Source organism: Girardinichthys multiradiatus, chromosome 21 (genome assembly GCF_021462225.1).
Source record: "Girardinichthys multiradiatus isolate DD_20200921_A chromosome 21, DD_fGirMul_XY1, whole genome shotgun sequence".
In the NCBI taxonomy this organism is placed as follows: Eukaryota; Metazoa; Chordata; class Actinopteri; order Cyprinodontiformes; family Goodeidae; genus Girardinichthys; species Girardinichthys multiradiatus.
The window spans coordinates 27,204,447-27,225,961 of NC_061813.1; the positions used below are offsets into that span (position 1 = coordinate 27,204,447).

General features: G+C 37.2%; 1 protein-coding gene across 8 annotated transcripts in view; it reads right to left on the reverse strand.

Annotated features, from left to right (window-relative positions):
* si:ch211-285f17.1 (sickle tail protein homolog) overlaps positions 1-21,515 on the reverse strand; it is a 197,614-nt gene that overhangs the window by 134,284 nt on the left and 41,815 nt on the right. For 7 of the 8 annotated variants that reach the window (XM_047349211.1, XM_047349213.1, XM_047349214.1 and 4 more), the window contains exon 1: positions 20,385-20,863. The exons of the other annotated variant lie outside the window; for it this stretch is intronic. In XM_047349211.1, the coding sequence (XP_047205167.1) occupies positions 20,385-20,727 (343 nt within the window). In that variant the 5' untranslated portion in view covers positions 20,728-20,863. Of the gene's footprint in view, positions 1-20,384; positions 20,864-21,515 lie in introns of those variants that run through there. 8 annotated transcript variants of the gene reach the window in all.

The window sequence follows — 21,515 nt, forward strand, 5'->3', positions numbered from 1 at the left end:
TGTTCTACAGATGTGAAAACTTTTGCAAGGCAATATAAACCCAAGGCTGTAATGTGAAAGCAGCAGAGATTATAAAAACAAAAACAAAGAAGGCAACTGAAATGTAAGGCACACATTTAAATCGTTCCAAGTGCAGCAAAGTTACGTTTTGTTGTCATAGAAATGTAGATCTAATGTTTATACAGTAATAAAAGGCATTTAGCCTAATTGTGTTAGGCCCATGAGTGCACTTTCGTGCCTTCTGGTGCAAGACAAGAAGGATTGGTCTTAATAAAATCCATTTAGCAAGGCAAACCGTAACAAGTCTGAAATATTTATCAGCACTCGCCTACAATGTCAACAGAAACACAAACAAATGTGCTTCTGCAATGAGCATGGGGTTTACAGCAAGCTGAAGAGTTTCATCTATCTTAAAAAATTCATTATGTAGAACATGTCTACAATGACTTTGGAGAAAAATTAATTTGCTTATCTATAAAAGCTCAATTTATTGGTACTTTTAAACTGTTTTAGCTGGGAATAATTGATGATTTCAGAGCTTCGTATCAACTGCCAGCTGTCGGCTTGTGAGCTGTTGCCCTCAATCAGCAACTTAGCGTACTTCTGTAGACTTCTCATTGATGCAAGAGCTCACCCAGTCAGCCTGTCAAAATCTAATTTCAGAGGATAATACCACAACAAACAAACATGTTATGAAATTTGTAGCAAAGAGAAGCGTTTGGCCCCGAACACCATTAACATTCAATCTCCGGAAGAAGAGAGAACAACGGGAGAGAATAAATGGGAACATCGCCCTGACTGCTGTCTGGTTGCATCTGTAGCATTTTTAAGGCTGATCAGTGTGGTAGATGAAGGGGTCGAAAAAAGGACTTTCAAAAACTATACAGAGGTTCATGTCCAGCTGAAAGTGAAATGTCACAACACATCCACACAATATACTGGTCCTTCTCAAAATATTAGCATATTGTGATAAAGTTCATTATTTTCCATAATGTCATGATGAAAATTTAACATTCATATATTTTAGATTCATTGCACACTAACTGAAATATTTCAGTTAGCAAACACTTAAAGGTCTCCGTATACTTCCACAATGCAATCTGCATGGACCTTGCTGACACACACGTGCCCATATTTATATGGGCACTCTGTTGAGTTGAAGTTCAGAGTTCCACCCAGAGATATGATTGTTTTACTAAAGCCTCAATGTGGTGATAAAGGGCTTGTTTGTCAAATTTATATTCAGCAGACAAGGCAAAAAAAAGGGAAAATAATTAATTATAGAATTTATTTTGTTACCAGGATATGAATGCAGTTTTTGTGTCCTCCTTGTCTCTGAGAAATGCTGGAAACACCAAATCTCCTTTGGGTTTTTTATTGTTAAGTTGCAGGATGTTTGAATGAGGTTAACTTTCTGGAGGAAGTTGTGCAGGTCAGGGCTGCCACCAAAGTGTCAACAGTTCAGCATCTGTTCTGCGAAAACAACAAGCCTGCAGGGACAGACCGCATGGGCAGCCATCCACGTAGTGTTACTACCATCACCCAATGAACTTAACATGCAACGACATGGGGAATCCACCACATTTAGCATTCAGAAAAAGAAAACCTTTTATTTCTAAAAAGAAATCACACAGTCAATCTTCAAGCTCTCAGTCGTTTTTTTAATTCTAAAATGAGTACTCTTTCTCCAGGATTGCTTTTTTCCTACAGTCTCTGCAGTCTTGAATATATCTTATTATATAACAAGAGATGTAAGATAAACTATTCTGAAGCCAATCGTAATGAATGTACATTCTTATGCTGGACGTCATGTGAAACTGTAGGCCAGCAAGATGTGGACAATCTGGCCTAATTTCTAACTCATTGAGACAAAAGTAGCTAAAAACATTCGATGTTCACTGAACTGTAAAAAGGAAAAGAATTAACATTCATTTTTTGCAGAGCAGTTGCAAAAGTTTAACAATTTTTAGAATAATTAAGTTGATGCCACCCTGTCTGTTAAATATTCTATTTGCCGTTTTTAACTTGATTTACTCTGATATAAACTAAGAGGGGTGGGACAAAACAGAAAGAAACGAAAAAGACAAAAAGGGTGAGAGAGGGGGAAACTTTTCAACTTTTCAAAACCGCCAGCTGGTGATTACAGTTAAGCAGAAATCCCCTTCTAGTGTCTTCATAATCTTGCTCAAAAGTGCTGCGTCAGTCTCATCACAAGCTTTCACTGTGAAGCTAAAAAGCATGTGAGGCTCACCGGTGACGTCATCACACAGCCAAACCCTATTATGGCCCTCTTTAGAGAGAAGAAAAATCCTCAGATTTCAGATTGAGTGTTCGGGACAGAGGATGTTTGATCCCTGCTTCAATGTTTCTTAGTGTTTGATACTGTAAGAATGTACCAGAGACGCTCAGAGGCACAGGGCAGCTGTCGGCTCAGCTTTTTATATTAACAGGGGGTGAGAAAGCGAGACAAACTTGGCAAAAAGTGAAGTTTAAGTCACCTCCTAACTGAACGAGCTGTGCTAGCAGGGATAAAGTGAATGCAGCCATATTCAAATCTGACATCGCAGCAAGAGTGAAATTGCAGTGTGGCTTCACTTGAAATCCAAGAAGCTGTACACCTGGGGGCGCTACTATACATGCCAGGAAATTTTCTACTCACCGATCTGGTGTGGAGGGAAGTCCATTTGAATGCTGTTTGGTGTCATTTTGTGAAGTTAGAGGAAGGATGCTATATGTTTTACAGCTTCACCTACATATGGAACAACAAACAAGCCTTTCTGAAGCAGAAGGGCTCTGATTAGTTATATATATATATATATATATATATATATATATATATATATATATATATATATATATATATATATATATATATATTTATATAACAAAAGCTTTAAATAGAGTGTAAACTATCTAATTGCTTTTATTAATAAACACAAATTGTGCTCCACAGCAGCTAAAATGATACAACACAATGCTATAATATTAATTTCTGGGTAAGAAAACACAGGAAAGTATGTTCAGAAAAAAAGTGTTTAAACCACAGGAATAATTTTCATCAAATCAAAAACAAACAAAACTTTTCAAAGATATCAGGGAAGTATAAATATGTTGTAGAGAATATATATAAATGAGCCACATAATTGAGAACAATTGAAAGAGGCATCTGAATTAGTTCAATAATTTTCCTATATCAGTCCAATAAAGGACATATCATTTATAAATCTCAGCATAGAAATCCTGGATCAAAGGTGTTAAAACTTTACTGAGGATATGTTAAGTACAGCAGTGTTTGTCTATTTGCTGCCAAATATGGTCCATTTAAAAGGGAAACAGTTATCTTTGGTAAATCCATAGTCGGGCTCAGAACTCAGAACCAAATAGTGCCTATGAAATCATTTTTGTCTTATTAATGCTACGGCACAGAAGGAAAGCAACCTTATACACTCGGTGACTGAATTGGAGTTCTGTGAAAAACAGGGTCCTTTATCTTTCTAATTAATATATAATGAATGTTGTTTTAAATTTAAACTGATAAACAAAGGGTATTAAGTATTTTTGACTCGCAAGTTTTAAATAAAGTCTAAACTACCAAGACGATCAAAGCCCAAATGCAGCACAGCCAATACACATTAAGAGACTGAAATGCTGGAATCCCTTTTGTAAAAGTAAACAACAAGCTGCTGCTGCTGCAAAAAACGTGAATATCAATATGGTTGGAAATCTAGTATCACTTCCTAGAAACAGGAATTTCCAGGGAATATAATTTATGTCTTATTCTGCACACTTGAAGCAGCCCTTTGCCAAAAAGCCCATTGCTCATTAGTCATTATTTATTATCCACATACTACAGTCTCTAGCAGTCATAAAACAGGGCAAATTCAAGGAGAAACCTATCAAGAGCCACATACTTCAGGGGTCAATAAAAAATCCATAACAACTCCACTGGTAACTGAAGTCTGCAGGTAAACACATCCTGCATTCAGCCTCTAATTTAAATGCAAGTTGATACATGTGCTTTTCGGGACTGCATCGGCAATGCAGTTCCAAGTAAAAACACTGTAAGGTGAAAAACCTTACAGTAATTGCAACAGAAACAGCCTAGAGAAGATCAGAAAAATAGCTCATATTCAGGTGGGGATTTTCTTTGTCTTAAAGATTCATTTTGCTCTCAGAGGACAGAGTGAGGGAGATAAAGAGAAGGAGAAGCCTATTGATCAGTGACATTTAACTCTGCTAGAGCATTAGCTTAAATGCAATGGTCACATGTTTCTCCACACAAGTTCCCAATCAGGCATAACCAAACTTATCATAATCATCACAAGATAACTGCATCAAGGCAACTGTATTTCTTAAAAAAGCTTGAATCCTGTGTAAAACTTGAAATGTTTTTATTATTATTATTTTTAAGCCTAAAGAAAACATTTTCTCATTTAAGAGTCATACCTATTTTAGCTCTTGAAGGAATCTATAGCAGAGATGCACTTAGAAATCTGCTAGTGACAGGAAACAGGTAGCTTTCAGCCTGATCAGCCCTGACTGGTGACTGGCCAGTTGCACACTCGGAAATTTAATATTTTTGCACTCGGTGAACACACAATACTAAATAACCTGGTAGCAGTGACAACAACACTCTTCGGTGTGGGGCTGTGATGAGACTTATGGCTCTTTGAAGGGAGATGAATCTTGCGGATCACTTCTTTTCAAAGAGCCATTCAAAATACTGGTTCCTATGTTAATTTATTTTTAAAAACCCAACCTGGCCTATCTGATTATAATTATTCTAAAATATTGAAGGGACATGAAGGGAGAGTGGATAACTCAGGTGAAAGGGTTAGCCAGCTTTGCAACTTCAATGTGTTATATGGAAATCATAGATTTTCTGTGTGACCTTAAATGTAAAAAGACACCAAAAATGCCATGGTGCGGTCTCCTGACACAAACTAATTTTTGCCATTAATGAACGTTGTATGGGCTGCGCTGAAGTGGAAAACTACAAAACAGTCAATGAATTTTAGCCATTGGCTGGTAATTCTTGACAACTAAACAAAGGTTAGAGGGACAGATCGTTAACAGGCATCTGCAGAACTATACACTGAGGAGGAAAACAATTTGAATCAAGAAGACTGCTGCAGGGATATATCTAAAAGTTGTGGGATAATGGCTCTCAAGGACTAACACTAGGAACCAATTGCCTTGTTCTGTTCTCTCACTCAGCCTCTTCAATTTTATGTGTCATATTTTATATCGAACTGGCCAGTGGCTAGCAACGACCCCCCCACCCCCCCACCCCAGCATCTACGTGGATATTTGTCTATTAAGGTTCATTGTTGCTTCCCATGTTCAAAATTAATCCAAAACATTGATCATTACCACCTTCGTCAATAAGTTGCTGGTTTGATCTTCATTGTTGCTCAGTGTGCTTTCCTTATAAATTGATCAATTTTTGCATTTTACTCTTGATTATTATTTAGTTAATTAGTAGTTAGTTAAAAGTAGTTAGTCAAGTCAAGTTTATGTATATAGCGCTTTTCAGCAACAAGGCACTCAAAGTGCTGTACATGAGGAAAAACATTACAAGTTAGTGAGTGTCTTAGCTAGGCGAAGGGTTTGTTGAACCTGAATTTAACTATAAGAGTGAAAAAATTTTGTTTAATACATTTTTACATAGATAGAGACATGTTTGTGGTTATTTTTATATTAGAGTGATTTGATTTCAGCAAGACTATTGCTTGTATGATTTCTTTTGGTTAATGGCCTGATAGTTATATTTGGTGTGATTTTGGCTAATAAATATTAATTATAATTATTAACAGTTACTAGTGGCCAAACAATCTCAATTCCCCAACCCAACAAGTTTGAATATACAAACGCAGGTGATTTTTGTTAATAATTGTTAATTACTGATAATAATTATTTATTTATAATTGTTAATAAGTGCTAATAACCCAGTAATCACAATCCCATGCACTTCTAATATCTAATCGTTGTGGATGATTTTGGTTTGGAAATTATTAATTATAATGATAATCATATTAATTATTATGATTGTTCTATAGTTCCTACTAAATAAATATAATCACATTTTAATTGCACAACACATGTTACTGCATTGTTGTCTTTGACCTGATTAGCTCATCAAGCGATTTCTATCTAAGCATCATGGAATTTTTTTTCTCATCTGTTTCTCGCTTTCAATGTTTAAAGAGTGTGTGGAGGCTATAAAATTGAATACCACTGACAAATCAAATCTACAAACATGGTGTCATTAAAAAGAAAAAAACAAACAGTGAAATCATTCAAAGTGGGATTGAGAAACATTAAACACTGAACTCAAACGCCAGATGTGATCAAGTCTCAGCATTAACGTTTTTTTTTCTTTCTTTCTTAAAAAGTGCTTAAATATTCTCTGTAGATAACAGATCAAGGTGTATCATCAAGCAGTTTTTTAGGAACTCTGTTTTCTTTCATCTCGGTTGTTTGCTGATCTGGGTTGCTGTCAGATATAGTTTGTTCACAGTTTACTGTCAATTTCAGGGGTAGAAACTGGGGCAGACAAGGGCACATCTGAGGCACTAAAAGTTGCTGCTGCAGTAAAGTGGCAGAGAGGACAAGAAACTGTTTATGTTGAAAGGAAAATACAAAATGACTGTGGTGATTAAGACACCAATGATGCTTCAGATGGAGCAGCCAATTGCAGAGGAAGAAGTGTTATGTTGTTTTATTGCGGGCAGCGTGTATATATTGAGAATGACTAAGGCCTAAGGACATACTTCCACCAAGTTTAATGAGAATACTTTAAGTTAGCGAGGTGTGGAGTGCAAAACCCACTTATAATCAGCCTGTTTTACTCTCTAGCTGAGCTCACCTCGTTTCCTGCATACTGTAAGATAATTCTTGCAGAAAAGTCTTGACTACATCTTTTTCCTGTGTTGCCAGTAAACAACCAAATATGTGTTCAACACATGTCTCTTAATGGTCTTTTTAGTCCAGCCAAAATGTGTTCTGTGATTATCGAGAGAGATTTCAAGGTGAATTATAAAATTATTTATGTGCTTTGAAACACAATGGAAAATGCATCAAGCTTTTCTTTCTCTAAAATAAGATGGACCTTTATTAAAACCAAAAACCATGACTTTCAGCTTAACACAGCAAATTATGTTGCTTTACTATTGTCTGTTATATCTTTGTTTAGGGTTACGCTGAGTGGGCTTAATCCATGCCTAAGACCTATAAATGTAACAATGCTCCTCATAACATTTCACATGTTATTTAGAAGGTAGAATTGTAGAAATGTCAGAATTCATGGCTGAGCAATGAAGGGCTCAAAGGCAGGAACAAGAGCCCGCAAGTAAGAAGGTAAACAATCCAGGAGCTCTATACAACTAAACAGAAACAGACAGAGCTGTAAAATACTCTACATCTAACAATGAAATATTAGCAAAGAGCAAACCAGGAGTATACATGGACTGAGGGAAGTAATTATAAGGAGCGTCATGTGGCGTTAACTCCAAACATAAACCTGATTTCACAGTGAAACAGGAAGTAAACACAACTGTGAGCACAAGAGGAACATTATATCAAAATAAAAGACAAATAAAGGATCCAAGAGGAGAGCATAACAACAACTAATACCACCACAACAACAAACATATGTTGGCAATAGCTTTTAAACAAAATATTCCTCTTGTTTTTCAAAAGTGGAGTTTTGACGATGCTGTTATTTGCCGTCAATATCTTACCAGTAACATAATGTTCTCAGAGTGGTCTTAGAATGGAGAAATGTTCTCACAAGAGAGCCCCCCCCCCACCCCCTGGACTCCGTGCGAGGCTGGCTGGAGAGAAAGCGCGCTAATGTCTCTTTGCTGGCAAACAGACATAACTCTTCAACTGGATCCGAGAGTGTCATACGATCACGCAATCATATGCACAAGTTCAGTAATGAATCACTGTTTTTGTACCCGTTATTCATTCATAAAAAGGGGTAATTAAGGTATAAGCATTGCTTGACATTCTCTCTGAGCCTGCAGAAGCAAACTGTGTTCCAGAGAGTTCCCTGTCTCTACAAAGCAGAGTGGAGCAGTTTCCCAGTCTGAAAGGAGGACAACAGTAGCCGCATCACCGTGGTAACGTGCAGTTTGGTCGGCCCGACAGAGCAACCCCCCAGTCACTGCTCCGGAGGTTAGTTGGAAGCTAACCCTTTGTTCACAGAGCTTTCTTCAGACGTCGTCGTCACCTGGACAACTCCTCCTCAACACGTTTCAAACGAGGTTAGAGTTTGGGCAGAGAGATTTAAGGTGAAATGATCTGAACGTTTTCATTTTATGAAGTTTAGTTTTGTTTGTGTGAAACTCTGCTATCTTATTGCTAGCAGGCTATCTGCAGCACATGTGCTCAGTTTTGTGTTCTGTGTTTTTAAAGTTAAGACAAACTTTATTTAAAGGGGTGATTTTAACACAGAAGATTGATCATAATGCGCCGTCCACACTTATGCATTTTAACCCTTTTATTGACGGTATTTTTAAAGGTGTGTGTTTGATTCTGGTGCTAAGCTATCAGCTTCTTTTGTTAGCTTTAACTGCTAACAGCTAAGAACATGTGCTTGCTGCTAAAGAATATTTACCCATAAAGGTTGTCAGTTTTCAATCCAGTAAATAATATTTTCCTAACATTATTTTACTAAGTTTGATAACTAAGTAAACACCATTAAGCCCCATTTCTCCAGAAAGATTTGGCTCTTTTCCAAAATATTTCCTTAAATATTTTACCATTTCTTTAATAATATTTCTTTAAATATTATTTTAATAAACAAAGGCAGCTAATGAGACACCGTTGAGAAATGGTCATCCAGAAGGTTGGTTTTATTCAGCAGATCATTCTTTAAAACATTATTTTATTAAAATAATATTTTATCTGATCTTGCATTGTGAAGGGTTGTCTAAAGGTATGCTGATTATTGCCTAAGTTAGTTCCAAGACTAACTTAACTTCATTTCCAGATCCTTCAAGATAATCCTTGGTTCTCAAACATAAACATTGCCTGGTAATGTTGCATCACTCTTTTGGTCATGATTTTTAACCATCTTTAATCAACTTGTTTATATTGTACATAGCCCATTAGTCTTCGTTATTCTTTAATTCTGCTTGGTAGTTTAGTTGGATTGTTTTAGCAAAGTAAAGAGTTTGTTGATTGAAATATGTTTGACTTTGAGTTGACTTATTTTTGTTAATAAATTCTTGTATTTTAAGAAATTGTGTGAATTCATTCTATGTGTGTTCAGAGTTTATGCTGTTCAATAATGTCAGAGCTCGTCTCACACCTTTCTATTTTGTCCTAATACCATCGCCTTACTGGGCTGGTATTCACAGGACAACCCTTAACAGATCGAAATATTATTTGATAAAATCTTAAATTATTAATATTAAATATTAAATAATATTTTCAGATTCATAGTCACAACAGCAGTGCAAAGTTTATGGAATAATGCTCTCATGAATTGCTACAAAAGCTTTGATGGCAAAGGTATTTTAGGATGTTGAAATCTGCATAGATATTTTTCCCAAACAATGTACAAACTATCTCTTTAATTAATAGTATATTCATTTATATTTACCTGCCTAATCTGTGTAGTTTTGCTAATGTTGATTTCCAGCAACCGGTAAAAAGGAGAGAGTTGAGATCATCTAGACCATCAAAGGGCAACCATGCACACAAACCTAGGAGCAATTCAGAGTGGCACACCTATGATGCGTGTTTTTTGGACTTTGGGAAGAAGCTGGAATACATGTAGAGAACTCAAATATTCCTGGGGAGAACATGCAAACTCCCTGCACAAAGTGCCTAGCTGGAATTTGAACCCATCAATCTGAACTGTATCACACTGCATTGAATGGACAGAAAAAGAGGTTGAGCATCTTACATACATTATCAAAGAAGAACATATAGCAGATGTTATCTTCAATCCCCAAAACAGATGTATAAATGATCCAAGCCAACCATCTTCGCAATGTAGTGTTAGTCCAAAATCGCAGTATTATTTAAATAACAACATATTCTATTAATTATTGTTTATTAGTAAATATAGTAATTCAATGATGGACAAATGATTAAACCCTATTTGTATTAATATATGTTTGTTGTTGCTTTAAAGCATAATATTTCTGAACATTTGTTACACAAATCTCTGTAACTGAAATGTTAGCTTGATCTTAGCTTTATTTAAAAGCCTTTCCTTTCTATCCACTACATGGACAAACATATCTTTAGTTGGCATTAAAACAATCTTCACTTTTCAGTCAAAGAAGCACAAAAATCCAGTATTCTTAGAATGTTTATGTGAAAAAAATAAACAGAGCAGTGGTTTAAATTTAAAACAAACTACAGAGATGTCTGTTTTAAGCAGTTTTGACATCTAACAACTTTGTCTGGATGCTCCTGCTCTTGCTTACAGTTGGAAGAACAGACAGACGTGGATGAATACATATGTGCACACATCACATTTGCCTGAGAGGTAAAAAGAGCGAAATGGAGAGATATTGATTTCTCTGTCGACTCTTTGAGAGGAAACCCTGAGGGAGCCTTTAAATTTGCTTCCACCCTTCAGTTACCTGAATTAACTACATTTATCCTTTGGACTAAAAGACAAACATAGACAAAGAAAAGATCTATCTTACATTTTTATGTCCAGATGGAAAGAATATACATTTGGAGTATTTGCTTTGATTCTGCACCCTAATCAAGCCAATCAATAATGAAGACCTTGCACTAGAAATCAGAGCAAGTGTGACTGAAACAAATGCTTTTGTTTCATCTTGAATCTAACACACAGAGAAACCTAATCCTCTCTCCTGTCTCTCATTGAGAGCTGGATGGACTACGGAGAAAGAGAAAAGCCCTGCTGCCCCGAGCTACACCTAAGAATGAAAACATACGCCCACCAGTCCCAAGAGAAGGATCTACTGTAGCCAGTCATGAGTGGCCTAATAACTTTAGCTCTTTCTTCTTGCTCAGTGGACCAGTTATTGTCCGCCTGTGTTTGGCAGATGAGTCAGATCCAATCATTTTCCGAGCACAGGCCCCGGGTCAATGAACACACCATTAACTCACCTATAGTCTATTGCTTCTAATGACTCAGTTGACGTCTCTTCAGTCACTGGGTACTTATTGACAAACCAAGGACAAAGGTAAGTTGTCGCCTACAGCTGTGAAAACATCCTGGCATTGTGACTTCCTCCCTTAAGGCATTTAGATGGAAAGCCCTGACCAAACTCTCTTAATTGACTCTTTTTCTGTAAAAGGAAAAAAATCTTTAACTTTAACAAAAGCAACAAACTTAGAGGGTTACAGGTTTGAAAACTGAAAAGAGGTGTTTTGTCTCCTTTGCATTATATGTCACTTGTTATACTTTTCTTTTTGTGATACTCTTGTTATTTCTCTGTAAATTTTTTAGCATGGAAATCAGATTGTAAAAGAGTAGAGAAACATTGCCTGTCTATACTGTACAATGACTAGTGAAATGGGTTGTGATGAAAGAGCCCTGTTTCAATGTGTTTTATTTCCTCTTGTAAGATTCTCTTTTAAAATATAAGTTACGCAACAAAGAAACCTTTACGGCTTTATATTGATCCCTTTTGGCATCAGTCCTCTTTGTGCTTTGTTAAAAAAAAAAAACTGTCAAACTGATGGAAAGAGCTGAGACAGCCATTTTGATCAAATACTAAGAGCTGTTGTTACACAGGTTTAAACATTAGGAAATGAAAGGAATTTGGATAAACAGCAACTGCTATCATGTCTTTGAAGGATGTGAGTTGCTCTTGATGCACTCCTGTTCTGAATAGAGCTTGTCTAATTGGATCAAGACTGTGAAATTCAGTTTTCAGCTTTGTTTATTATTCTTATAATTTATTCATTTTATTTTTTTTTTCATTTATATTTATTTGGCATGACATCACCAACTCATGTCTATATTTCACATTGCCAGAGAAACTTATAAAAAAAGCCATTAATAGTCGATGTTGACAAAACCTCATAACAACACCAAAGAATGCAAACTCAACAAATGTATGCCTAATGGTTGCCTAATAGTGACATAATTACAGTAATTGCTCATAAGACTTTTAAACCTGTTTTCCAACCCTACTGTAGCAACTAGCTGTGCTGCAGTGCTAATGATAACCTTTACATAAAAAGGAACAATAAACTGAGATTTGGGATTAGCTGCGTTAATCTTATTTCCATCCTCCTCTGAAACATGGTTACAACTATAGCTGCTGTTTGCTTACAAAAACAACATCCTTTGCTGTTGCTTTATTTTTGTGTGTGAAATGTCTATTAAATTTGCTTGCAACGTCAGCCATTTCTAATGAGTACAGTACTATAATGAACTAGGTAGGGTTTGACATAGTAGCGTATCTTAAAGCTCTTTTTCTATACAGTTTTCTCATGGTCTAGTTTTAGTCTAAATATTTTGTTTCAAGCTACAAGCAAACTATTTTGCGCTAAGCAGAGTGAAGGTAGTAGTTGAAAATATTTTTACATGAGAGGGCAGAAGTTCAAATTCTTGTTTCCATATATTTTTTACTCATATATGCTCATATATTACTCATAATCCCGTTACTTTAGGTTATTCTAATTGATCAAATTTATTCTGTCAGATTACTCTGAATAGCTGTTTTTAAATAAAATTATGCCATTGTGCTTGTAAATGGACTGAATTTATATAGCACCTTTCCAGTCATGCTGGAATACCCCTGTCCAGGGTGTAACCCACCTCTCACCCGTAGACTGCTGGAGATAGGCACCAGCTCCCCTGCGACCCTGTAAGGAAGAAGCAGGTATAGAAAATGGATGGAAGGATGTTAAATCTGCAACTTTATTGTGTCAGTTAACGTTTGCTTGCTCAGATCCCGCTCAGATGGCTTGATAAATGTATTTTTCAACAACAGGTGGAACGGATTTAACCATTTTCTGAGTCATGAGCAAATGAATAAAAACGCACAGAAATAACTGAATGTAATACACACGAACCCATAAAATGGAAATTTGTGATTGCTTTATTCAAAGTAAGAGCAGGGGTTTTCACTTGTAATCAACCTCCTACTCACTGACAATTTTTCAAGTCAATCAAACCAAATTTAAAGAGGGGCGGGTGAAAAAAAATCACTGAAAATATTTTTTTTTCTGCTGAGTAAAGAAAGTGTGCTAAATTCTCCACTGTCTCTCAAATAGAGTTGGTTTCAATATGGATTAGTTAAAACATTCAATATTTTTTGGCTACATATGACATGCATTATTAGTTGTGTGTGTCTGGAGTAATTTGGTATTTATTTTTGCCGCCTGATGGTTGTCAAAGATGAAAAAGTCAGGAAATTATGGTTTTTGGAGTTACAAGAGAGTACAATTGATTTAATTCCCACTCTTAGATTCAGTGTCAAAGAAATGGGTGAACCCATCCCAATGCTTAAACTCATTTCCATCACACTAAGCTGCTCTTTCAGCTTTTTGTCTAAGAAGAAACTGACACAGTCCCCAAAACGTCAGTCACAGATAAACAACTTTTACAGTAAGTGAGCAAAAATGACACAAACATTTCAGCAGCAAATATGTCAAACCAAGTCCTTCACCAGTGGATCAAACAGTTACAGACAGCCAGACAAGTACAACAAAATATTAAATGTCTCACTAACCTTTGACACTTGGAAGACAAGCTAAAGCAATCCTGCACATACTGATGTGGTTACACATTGAAAGGCCAGACACAGCAAAAGCACAAGTGTGTGTGCCTCTTTAAGCAAACTCTTCTAAGTAAGAGAGTCTTTTCTCAGTCACCAGCACCAGTAGGTGAGGTCAACCAGAATCAGAGAGCCCAGAGGACAAATTGCTACTTGGTGGGTCATAGAATCTAAGGATTTTAATGATCATACACACAATGAAAAATTCAAGTTTGTCTAGACTGAAAAAAGCCTTGGGGGTTTGATGAGAACAGAAACTACTAAGGGAGCTAAAGAGAGGATGAGTCATTATCAAACATCATCCATTTCCAGATACCTTTATCGACTGCTTGGACTTGCCAAGTTAAACTGTGTTCATTCACACACTGTAGTCTTGAAGTTTTCTTCAAAATCACTTTAAATAACCGTTGATATCCTTCATATTCAGTTATCCTTATCTTGCCTCCAGATTGCCATGTTGTCACCTCTTTACCCTCTCATTTACCCACTCGCTTCCACTTGTCCAATAGCCCACTCCCAACCTCCAGTAAATATGCTCATCAGTTTTCTTTGACCGCTCTTTTATAGAACATCTGTGCATTGAAGAGACAGCACCAACAGTCCATCCACTGTCTACCCTAAAATCTTGCTAAATTTGGTATACAACTTTTGTACACATCTAACACGGGATTGAGGCAATGAATAGATACCTGCACTTAACCAACACATAACAAGGATACATTGTTATTTCCATAATCATAACACTGCCAATGCTTCTCACATCCTACAGAACTAAACAACCAGACAAACACAGATTCTTAGTCGATAGAAAATGTCCTACAATGTACACTCACCTGCCACCTTATCAGGAACACCTGGTCAAACAGAGCATCAAAATGGGGAAGAATGGACATCTAACTTCAGCTGCGACAGGGTAGGGTCGGAATTAGGCCTGAACAACATGAAAGCACTGATCCATCCTGCATTGCATCACTGGTTTAGGCTGATGGTAGTGGTATGATGGTATGGGGGATATTTTACTTTGGGCAGTTCATCCTTTTATGACCACGGTGTACCCATTTTCTGATGGCTACTTCCACAATTTAACAATTTAACATGTCACAAAGTTCAAATCATTTCAAACTGGTTTTGAGAAATTTACCATTAGTTCAATGTAGTCTAGTGGTCATCAGAGTGACCAGATCTCAAGCCAACAGAGCATCTTTGAGATGTGTTGGAACAGGAAATTTGCTACATTGATGTTGAGCAAACAAATCTGTGGCAACTGGGTGTTGCTTTAAAGTTTGACAACTCACATGATGACAGTTTTTAATGTTCTTGATTTGGCTGCAGAAGGTCACAGAGTTGGGGAAAAAAAGGGATGACAGGCTTCCATGCTGGAATGCAAAGTTCAACTCCATCATCTTTATCCAAGGGCATTTTAACTCTTGATATAAACAAAAGTTTAATAATTGGAGTAAATTGTCCGTGCTTTTGGTTGGAATTATAAATGTATTGGTTTACATGTTAGAATCTAAGAGTTAGTCCAATGTTGAATGCGGCACTGAGAAATTTTTTTATTTAAGACCATCGTCCACCAGCCACCATAGCACCACCATTTTGCGTATTGTTCATTCAACAAGTGAGCCAACAAAGAATTTTCTTAATTGACTGTAGGCAACAACATCCGTCAATTTGCATTATCTATAAAATAAAAGCACTTTGTATACAGAACTTTGGAAGATAAAAGTTTTGAAGTAAATTGTGGATATTTTGGTTTATTTTATTGGCTGGTGGGATCATCTCAGTTGTACAGCGTTTAACTATAGGCCCACTCCATAAACAATTTCTCAACCAAGTGCTTTAACCACTGAGAATAGTATTCAAGTATTTTGATGATTTATGGTGATAATAAACATAGAAACACTCATATTTCATGTATAATTTCAATCTTATTTATTTCTGACTCCATTGAGCCAATTGGCTCAACTGAAATAAGTGAATTTTGAGCCCAGAGCTAACCAAAAAATACTCTAAGTGAACTTGACCAAGTAGATATTATTTATAGGACTTACATTAAAGTACGTTTCCTCACACTAGACCGCCAGTAGATTATAGGAAATTACTCTAAATCAGAGGTTGTCAAAGCAACTATGAAACGTCCCAAACGTCATGTCCAGAATGATGCATGGCCAGTTCGAAACATTCCATTGCAAGCAGCCTCTTACTCCAAAACAAGGTTTGAATGAAACTACCTAAATTGCAAAACCCATATAAGCAGTATACCCTCTGAGATATAGTATACTGTGTGAAAATTCAACAGCTCTGGTGGCCTGGGGGGTTGGATCTGTCATAACACAGGCACTATAAACGACCCACCTTATTCTATAACCCATCATTCTTTGAGTGAATCATATGTACAACATCCAGACCAGCTTGCTTGCAAACAAAGGCTATTTCACTGTGCAAATATGAATTTAAACATGTGGGAATATCAAGTTTTTTTACTTTAAACTTGTTACTAAATTATAGCTGCACTTATATCTTGCACAGACTTGGAGGATAACCCGGAGAAACTGCCTCTGCTTATGTATAGTAGCATATGTTGCTGCTTCAGTGAGTTTTCCCTTCCTCTTCTCCTTGTTTTCCATCATTGAAATTTCCCCACCACTTTCTGTGAATTTAAGAATTTTGTGGATTTAATCTGTATCGTGTTTTCATATCAATAAGAGCTGTGATGCATGTCCCCTGAAATAAAACAACTTACCAAAAAACTGTATCAGTCGGATTGCTGTTATGCATAAACTGATATTGTGATTCGATATATTGTGTAGTGCTGATTACTACATTACTAGATTACACATTATTTCTTAAACAGAAAATTATACCTAATCTGTTCTCAGCATTTTTAGGAACAATCCTGTTTCTCTTTGGGTGCACGTTACACACACAATTGTTGAAGCCACAAATTTAGCCACATCCCATTATAGGAACAGCCATGAACAGTGCAACAAGTACCGCAACTTCATGGTGATGTCTCCATATGGATAAAAAAAGAAGAAATTTAGGTAAACTTCAAAATAGTTACTTACAAATTACTGTTTCCTTAAGGATAAATGGTAAATGGACTAAACTTATATAGCATTTTTCCACTTACACCGACCACTCAAAGTGCTTTACACTAGAGTCACATTCACCCAACTGCACTCACATTCGAGCACACATTAGTACACCGATTGGTAAGACACTTGAGGTTAAGGGCCTTGCCCCAGAACACATTGACATGTGGCAGGAGGAAGCTGGATTCGAACCGACAATGTTTGGTTTGGATTTAAAGAAGACCACTCTTTCCAGTGAAATTAGATTCAGCCGTATTGTCATTGCAATTGTTGTAAGTACAAGGCAACGCAATACAGATTGCACCTAACCAGAAGTAATTAAATATCCAAGTTGTGGCCACCATCAATCCAACATCTGCAGCACCAGGAACAAGGTGGATAAACTTTTAGAAAACCAACTCAAAAGTAGGAAACTTCTGTTACATAAGGTTTTAATGCCTGACTGTCTGCTTCCTTTTGAAAGCTTTTTGAAGTTAAATAAATAATGTCAAACTTCTGCTCACCAAAATAGTATAAAATTGTGGGTTACTGCAGAATCTTGTAACGCCAAAAGAAAAATTAAACCTAAATCTACACCTAATGTTCCACACTGTCTGGAACAAATATATCAAACGGATTTCACTCTTGGTGGGAGCTTCCACTTTAAAGGCTGAAATTGGATCCTTTGGTGAGCTGCAGTCGTCTTTGAAGCTTTCACACAGTGGAAATGTCACCTGTCACACACATTTATTGTCTGACAGGCCTCTGTGCAACCACTCTGTTTGACTCTGTGGGCTTGGGCCGTTGGCATCTTCATGCCCAGTAACTGGCATTAGTGTAGGAGACAACTAGGCAGGAATTCTCATTTTAACACCCTTTGTGTGTACAGAAGCTATAAATTAGGTGATAATATAACACAAAACTGAAAAGCCTGTTTTAAATGCAAAAACGTAGACACAACTTAAAAGAGGTTGCATTAAATCAAGACACTGTATTGCATAAAGTTTATACATCAAAGTAATGGGAAATTGGTCCATTCTTTTGCACGTTTCTGCCGAGAATGGACTGCTGAGGCAGTGCCTTTTCAACTGAGAACTTCAAAGTTAATGTCCAGGGATATAACAATGTTTGAGCAGCCACTGAAGTACAACTTCCCCTTAAAAATGCACCGCAGGACAGAGGCAGATGTAGAGAACAGTTCATTTATTCTATTTGATGGTCTTTTGTGAGTTTATGAGTGCCTGTGTGTATGAGGGGGGCTGGAGGGGAATCTTTCAATAAGTGATTCAAATGTTGTCATAACACAACAGGAGAAAGAGACGGGAGGAGGAAGACCTCTCAAGGAGAAACAATAGCAGAGAGGGTGTTGGTGAGGAGAAATACAAAATGATTCACAGTGAGGAGTGAGGGAGGACAGAAGAACTCCGTGAGGAGATAAAAGAAAATAAAGAAGCACTGGACATAATCAAAGAAGGGTGGTTAATTAAGAATTTCGGGTGTGATGTCATTTCTACAGGGTCTGACCCCAGCTTTTAAGAAGGGCATCAGCTCTGCAAAAAGACTGCAAGCTAAGAAAGAACAAGCACATCTGGTTTCCAGAACAAACCTGACTCCCCCCAGCCTTGACTTCACCAAGATGAGAGATTCACACAGAGACACAACCCGAGACCTGTTGATTTCCCAGCATGCCCAGCTCACATTCCTGACCTCCTTCTGTCACTCTACCATTTGACTCCGCCTTGTAGCCTTTATCTACATCACCCCCATTCCTCTTGCAGTTCCCTGTAGAAACCGATCACTCTACAGTGATTTATGAGTGACTGACAGGGAACATTACAGCAGCTCAGGAAATTCTATACTGTCAGGCAAGCCATCAACAACAGCGACATAGATGTAACGCAATGGAGTAAATCTTCAATTATATACAGTTCTGCTCAAGTTTTATCTAAGAGTGTAAGAAGATTGAGTCAAGACATGAAAGCCGGTGCCATGCAGAGTTGGGAATGCGGTCAGAAGGACCAAAGGGTACAGTGATAAGAACCAGTGGATCCCAACCCAGCAGGATAGTGACAGAAGTTTCATATATCAATATATATAGATAGATAGATAGATAGATAGATAGATAGATAGATAGATAGATAGATAGATAGATAGATAGATAGATAGATAGATAGATAGATAGATAGATAGATAGATAGATAGATAGATAGATAGATAGATAGATAGATAGATAGATAGATAGATAGATAGATAGATAGATAGATAGATAGATAGATAGATAGATAGATATCTATCTATCTATCTATCTATCTATCTATCTATCTATCTATCTATCTATCTATCTATCTATCTATCTATATATAGATATATATATAGATAGATATATATACAGACCAATCAGTTCTTTTTCCGATCAGTGAAAACATCATACAGATGCCATCAAACTAACCACAACACTCTTCAGTGTGGTAGTTGCTACTGCAAGACTTAAAATTAACAGAGTCAGAGTTCACTAGGTGTTCCAGAGTATATTTCTCTACTTAAAGCATATTTGCGCTAAATGTTGGAAGAAATTGGAAAAATGAACTTATAAATGTATTAAAGCAACAATTAATATTGTTTTTGTGTGGTCATTATAGTCCATTTCAGTTGACTTAAATTATAATTAACTGCCTGAGTCATGAGTCTGAGAGAATACTAAGAGAGAGAGAGTAATGCTAACTGCACTACTCTTTATTGTGCGACGCTAAAGATTAAAATATCAACTCCAAATTATATTGGCTATGTTTTAAGTTAGTAAAACCCTGTGACGTGGCCCCTGCTCCTATTATAAATAATAATGACTGTTCATCGCGGAGGGAAATAACTATTTTAAACACTGCTACATATGTAGAGTTCTTAAAAAAGAAAGCTGAATTTGCAAATATTAACAAAATGTTACAAAAATTGAAGATCAGTAATCAGCAACAAATCTTTGAATGGTTAATCTCTACTAATACACAGTTGCTCCTTAGGTCCATGACTATGATATTTTTTTCAGTAATGACAATAAACTTAGTCAGCTAAAGGAAGCAGAAAGCATAGAGGAAAAATACTTATAAAAGACTTATAAAATAAGGATAAAAGTAAAATAAAGTAAACTTCACCCATGCTAATTCTAATTCAAGCCAATGTCTGTTTACAGGATTCAAACAATTCTTTCCTGAAATACAGTATGTGCTGCTTCTATTCATTTTTAGGAGCAAAGTCTTAGTGAGTTCATCCAAGTCCTTCTCAAACTGTAATACCCTGGGGGGACTTCAGTCAAAATCATATTTTAGTCCATCTAGTAGAATAAAATAAAGCACCACTTGAATGAACATCCCCACAACGAAAAATAATACCAGACTAAACAAATTAGCCAGAATTTATAAATAACCTATTAATATTAATGTTAACATCAAGAATAAAGAAGAAATTTGGGAAACAACTCCAAAACTAAAAAATCCAAACAAAACTATGTACAGTGTACCGATAAACCACAAAACCATTAAAAATAAACTATCTTTCAGAGAAAAATACATTTTATGTTACTTACTTTGCACTGAGCCATGCTGCTGACTTGAAACTTTAGGTGGGCTGATCCTGCTCTTGGAAGATACCATCTCCACATTCTGGTCCTTCTCACCTGGACTCTGGGAAGGGCCTCGAGTCTCAGTCTGGTTCTCACTTTGTGGTTTGTCTTGTGCCATAGCTCCTGTTAAGGGTTTCTGTCTGTTCAGGGCACCGTCGTTACCGGCCCTCATTAGCTTCTCCCCCACACTCAGTACACGGGCACGGCCAGCCATGCCGACTGTGCCAGGGCATTCCTTCCTCGGGGAGGGAAGCTTGGATCCGGCTCCGGCTGAGGAGGGCCGAGCAAGCCGGGAGGCTTTAGACATCCTGTAGGTTAGTTGAACCAGTGAAAGCTGCTCAGCAGCTGTATCCCAAGGGCATTCCGGAGGTTTTCTTGGCTTTCTGTGACTCTGGAGCTGCAGCGTGTTGAAACTAGTGCAGGTAAGACAGAAGGGCCAGAGTAAAGGAGAGAGAAGAGAGGAGGGCACTTTTGGGAAGCAGGGTGGGAGGAAACTTAGCTCCTTGGAAGGTTTTCACCTCTCCTGGCATGGCCTCCGGGGATCATCCTCCAAAGCAAACAGCAAGCGCATAAGTAAGTATGTGTGTTGGTAAACAGCTGAATGTGTGTATCAACCTGTGGAGTGACAGGATGTGCCGTGCCAAATGCAAACAAAACCTCAGGTCTCCAATGTCAGCACAGTCCAACTTAATCTCCCCTTTGCCTCCTCCTCCATCCCTTTCTTTTCCCTTGCAAACCTCTATTGCTCCCCCTGCTCTGCACCTACACTCATAAAACAGCCATGAACTTTTCTGTCTTACCTAATAATTCCTTCCCATGTTAATGTCCACTTTTCCCTTGTCTGTCCTCTTCTCTTTGGTTTCGATTTACATGCTCTCCTTGTCTGATGCACAGCGGGAAACCATCCCTTCGCTCTGGCAGGCAGTAACCAGAATAAGAAAGAATTACAGACCACCAGAAAAAAAACAAAAAACAAGAGCAAAAGGAGGAATGAGAAACTGCCGGCAGAGGCTACGCAGAGGAGCCCTCCTCTTCAGGTGCAGCTGCACAAGCTGTTCCAGATGTGCGCGCAGCGTTTCACGTCATCGGCCAGCT